This window comes from Atta colombica, unplaced genomic scaffold, assembly GCF_001594045.1.
Source record: "Atta colombica isolate Treedump-2 unplaced genomic scaffold, Acol1.0 scaffold153, whole genome shotgun sequence".
NCBI lineage: Eukaryota > Metazoa > Arthropoda > Insecta > Hymenoptera > Formicidae > Atta > Atta colombica.
The window spans coordinates 2,621,272-2,626,979 of NW_017259243.1; the positions used below are offsets into that span (position 1 = coordinate 2,621,272).

Below are 5,708 nucleotides of genomic sequence, written 5' to 3' on the forward strand. Positions count from 1 at the left end.
AAAGATCGTTATATTTAGTCAAATTCAATACTTCTAAATCTAATATTTTAAAAAATAAAAAAGAAACGCACAGAGGAACACATGAATGATCCAAATCGTGTATATTAAGATTTAATTTTTTGTTACTTGTTAATTTTTAAATTTTTTTTTATTCTTTGTGCTCTCTTTGATTCACAGTGTTCTCTTTGCAGATATCAGATATTCAGGTTCATGAGTCAGAAGCTACAGAATCACACACACATGGAACACATAAAAAAAATTGGTACTGTAAAAGAAACTGCACGCTTATCGAACGATTTATGGAACAGCTGAATTACTATTTTATAAACAATAAGAGAGTGATCGTCCCATATCATCATTTGGGGAATAGAACACCCACAAGAGTGCAGATATTACATTCACCAATTAAAGAAACAGAAATTCTGTGATTACACGAATCTGAGGCGAAAATATTTGTCAATTAAAAATATTTTAAAAAATCAATTAAAGATATGAAATATATGCTGTAAAATAAAATTTTCTTAAATTCTGTGTTTTTATCCAATAATCGTAATATATAAATTTTAGAGCGATATAAATTTTATCCCCACGAGAATGGATTAAAATTTTTTCTATCCGAATGCGTATTTTAAATAGCGAATACTTTTTTTTAGATTTAATTAAATTCAATTAGATTCAATTAGATGCAATTGGGTTGAAAAACTTTTCTATTCAAAATTTTGAATTGAACAATATTCATAATTGTATATTTTTGTACAGAAAAAGCTAATATTATTTTTAGATTGAAAGGCATAGAGATATACTCCATGCAATTCCTATAAATGAATAAAAACGCATTCAGAATTGAAAAGCATTCATTTTAACATTTGTGAATCAATATTTCTGAAAATCTGAATCCATTTCAATTCATTTCAATCCATTCTCGTTTGTTGGGATGATATAAATATCTCCAATTTAAAATTGAAAAATATTAATAACGTTTACTGTACAGATAAATCGATCTATCACATTTCTAAATTAAAAAATTGAATATTACTTTATTCTCTATACGTGTCAGTTTTGAACGTATAAAAATGGATTTTAAAATTTAATTGATCAATCAATGTAAAAAAATATATAAATGTTTTTGCATTTAATTCATTTAGTTTCATATATATTCTCAGTATCCAAAGAAATGATTATATATATAGAAATGATTATATATATATATATAGTATTTTCGAATGATATTTTAGACAATTTTCATTAAAACTTGAAGCTCAAATTTTGAATGAGAATCTTTTGATTGATTTATAATGAAAAAAATCGCAAACCATCGATAGGCAGAAGAAACATCGATAGCTGACTCAAGCCAAACTATCGACAACAATCGATAGTAATATCGATATTTATCCACCTCAACATGACGTCGAATCGGTTAGTCGAATAAAAGCTATTTAATAGTTCATAATTTTCAGGTTATCTGTACATCAAAGCAATCACACAAGTTTGTATTGTTTTGTTTTATTTTATTTATAAAACTGTTGTATTATCGTCATATGATGTAAAAACTGTCATCACTATTTCAGTTTGTGATTATCCAAAAAGGATGTGATCATAAATGTTTCAATTATCAAGGAATTAATGATTTTCATAAAGGATGATGTTGAAGTACACATTTATGATACGATTATATTCTTTGGAATAATACAGATATATTTGCATTAGCAAACACAAAATGGCGCTTGTCAATATCGAAGGAATCGATCCTTGGTAAATTTATAAATTATATTTTATAACATTTATTTACATATCCAATAATTTATTTACATACAATCTATTATTGTTCAAGCAATGAAATTATTTCTTTTATTTGAATTAATAGTTATTAATTATTGTAATTTAATTATATAATATACTACTTACAAAGAAATTGATTGAGACCTGACTATACTGATTAGGCTTACGGAATATGACGCATGTGAGAAACTGTTCCGTGAAATTATGGAACAGCTCACTATGCGTGATGGAGAACCAAAGACATCAAAAATTTATGCCAGTTTGTCAGCCAATATAAGATTGCGTATGAAGCAATATACACGGGAAGTTCAGCAATTAAAATGCAAAGTGGAAGAAGCTTCTAAATTAAAAACAATGTATTTTTCTATTTATATTTGTTTATATATTTTGTAGCATTAGTTTAAACTTCAAAATAATAATTCTAAAATAATGAGTTGTTTAATATATCATCTGTGTGACAGAACATTTGAGGAAGCTGAACGTCGGACGAGGCAAGTGGAACAGTTGCAAAGCAAAGACATTCAATTACAAAAATTATATGAGCCACGTACAAATGATTATATGTCGTCGCGCACTAGCTTATTAAGGGCAGGTTCATCAGCTTTCGCTGATGGAGGCACAACTTCTTGGGCTGCTGACGATGATGATGACAAGCCATTAAATATTCAAGTATCTGTTAATGATCTTATGAGTCATCAAGAACGAGTATTGATAGGTACATAATAATTCTTAAAGAAGAAATTAATATATATATATAATTTTAATTTCCTGTAGAAATATTAGTAAGTACACTGTGCATTATTCTAATTTCTCGTAGAACAAGATAAAGGCTTAGAGGAGTTATGTAAAGTGATAGCTCGCCAAAAAGAAATTGGACAAACAATTAGTAATGAAGTGGATCACCAAAATGGTGAGTAGTATAAAAAAGATTATATTTAGATGATATAATATAAAAATAACTTTTTAAAATTGTATTGTAATGTAGAAATAATTGATGATCTGGCTGATCATATGGATAGGACTGATGAATCTTTGATTAACAAGACTCAACAGGTTCGTAATATTAATTCCAAAGATCGTACATGTGGTTATTGGATAGTGATACTTATACTTTTTATTGCTATTATTATTGTTTCTTTCGTATAGTGGATATTGAATATATTACATTAATCCTATTATGAATTATTACAACATCTAAATTACATCAGATATTTACAAATAAAATAAATAAGAATATAATATCTATTAATGATAAGATATTAACTTTTTATCTATTTATTAAGATTGTTTAATGATGATTTATGAAATTAATATTGTATAAATAATAATAAGATGTACATAAATGTGAAATAATATTTACCATTTGTTAATACTGAATATTTATTTGATATGTATCATTTAGCGTCTGTTTTTATATATTGAGATACTTTTAATTATTATATATTATATAAAGTTTTACCACATTAAAATGTATTCAATTAGCACTAAGAATAAAATTAATTATCTGTAAGAGAGCAAGTATTTCTACAATCTTAAAGATAAGCAAGGACGACTTGTGAGATGTTGGAAATGGGAAATAAAAGGGTTGACATAATCAGACTTGTTAAATATTTTTCATTTTTCTTTTTTTTTGTCTCTTTTTATATCATAAATATCTATCCTGAATCTGATTATATGCGAATTTTCTCGGCGCCATAGGGATACAAAGAAAAAGATCGCTATTGTTTCTGCGCTTAATTCATTTAAATAAAACATACCAAAGAAGTCTAGACTGCTTTTGCCAGATACATGCGCTTTCTTAGTTTCGCCAGCATTTGTAATGGATGTCTTGAACGTGTGTTGTTTAATACGTTCTGCTGGAACAATTGACTGATGAAAGGAATGCCTGGACTCTTTCTTTTTACAACCCGACGCAAATTATTTGGATTACTATTGTTGTCTGTAGGAGACATGCTATCAGATTGAAATACATATGTACAATTGGCGCAATAGTTTTTCAGCGGATATATCGCATAAATTTACAATATCGTCCGATTTCCTTTGTTTCGCAAACTGGATTTATTTTTAGTATAGCTGCTAATCGCCGAGAGCATGTCGCTTTTTCATAACATACAGTGAGATCTCGTTACAACGCCCCGCGTCGAATCTCTGAGTTAATATTGTTGTACTGCAAATTTTCTTACATCGAAATGCTCGCATATTGGAACATCTTGCCATTGAGTTCAATAAAATCTCTGTTCTGCCTATATCTCTGGTTACAACAGAATTTCGTTGCGCTAGCTAGCTATTACTAGAATTGATTTTTTTCTTCAACACAGAAATCGCTACAAATGTCACATCAATTATCCAGATTTTCGTACTGAAAATGACTTCTTGATCATGTAATAACAGTTCTACAGATACCTGTCTACATTAACAGCCGATCAAACATTTATGCAACAGGGGATCATTTCCCTAAATATTAATCAAAGTTAACTGATATTCAAACCAATGCTCTGCCTCTTTTCGAAGACAGAGGAAAAGAGAGAAAGAGCGAAAGAGACAGCCAATTAGATCTCAGTTAACTTTAATTAACTTTTGGCGATAGCTGCTTACACGACAGCGCAAAGCAAACACAATTAAAAATTTTTTTTCCCAAAAGCATCAGTCGAAAACATTCAGAATTTCACGGCGAGGAACTACGGACATCTCTTCCGTTTACAGGTAGCTGCGTAAATGTAGAATAGATTGCACATCAATAACGTAGCATACACAGTGTTAATTGTATGGTTCCGTAGCGAGACCAAAGTGGCTTGTGCGATGACTCCCTTAGTTAAGATCAACATCTCTTACCTCAAACGAATTCTGATATCCTACTCTCCCTCTTTCTCTTTCTGATAATATATATATATCTGTATATATATTAGAATATTTTTTTTCATTATGTCAAATGGGTCCCGTTAGCCGCTAATCGCTTCACATTTATCGCCACTGGCCCGAGTTAAATGCGTCGATTCGTGTTCTCAATAACGTGCTCATTAACGAGGACGACGACGACGACGACGACGACAACTTTATCTAGCTAAACATCGAAGAACATCGAACTGTTTATGCGTGTTCAAATCCCTGCAGTCAGTCTGAATCTAATTGACAATTGTGTACACCAAAGGTATGTGTCTCCTTGTGCTGCTTGCTTGAGTTTTTGTCTCTCTTCTTCTCTTCAAATCTCTCTCTTTTTTTTACATTCAGTTCGCTAATATCGACTACGTATGTATGCGCAGGTACATATTATAACAGTACCGAGCGTACGATTTTTAGCGTGAACTCTCGCTAACTCTCATTTATGAATTTTTATATACACAGACTACATGTACTCAATTATGGATTTAGAGCAATATATGTAGAGTGTTCCATCATTCTTGCAATTCCAACTTATTAATATTCACACAACCTTCCTTTGTCTCTTTTTAACTAACATCTATTTATATGGAAATATCTCATTTTTTAAAAGAAAATATAAGTATAAATAATATTTTTATGATAAAAATATCATGAATTTGATTTATTGATTATATTTTTTATGATATTAAGGCTGTATTTTGTTCACTGGAAATACTGAAAATCTATAATATAATAATTATAGATTATAGTAATTATAGCTTTTCAGTACTCGTAGTGAATAACAGAATGCATCCCAAATATCCAGCATTATATAATTTTTCCCTTGGGAAATAAAATTTTCACTTTTCACGTTTTCGCCATAAGGAAAAATTATATTGATACTTTATAAATTAAAATATATATCCAGACTGAACAAGATTTTTATCATCTGTTTGTACATGTCCCAGCAAACGAGAATGGATTGAAATTTTTTTCTATCTGAATACGTGTTTTAAATAGCAAATATTTTTTTTTAGATTTAATTGGATTCAATTGGATTCAATTAGATG

General features: G+C 29.3%; 1 protein-coding gene across 1 annotated transcript; it reads left to right on the forward strand.

Annotated features, from left to right (window-relative positions):
* Positions 1 to 1,429: 1,429 nt before the first annotated feature.
* LOC108685389 (syntaxin-8) lies at positions 1,430 to 5,131 on the forward strand. Its single transcript, XM_018190150.1, has 6 exons — positions 1,430 to 1,486; positions 1,569 to 1,752; positions 1,941 to 2,135; positions 2,241 to 2,494; positions 2,597 to 2,689; positions 2,765 to 5,131. Exons 2-6 carry the CDS (start codon positions 1,718 to 1,720, stop codon positions 2,923 to 2,925), a joined length of 738 nt encoding a protein of 245 aa, XP_018045639.1. The 5' UTR covers positions 1,430 to 1,486; positions 1,569 to 1,717; the 3' UTR covers positions 2,926 to 5,131.
* Positions 5,132 to 5,708: the final 577 nt, after the last annotated feature.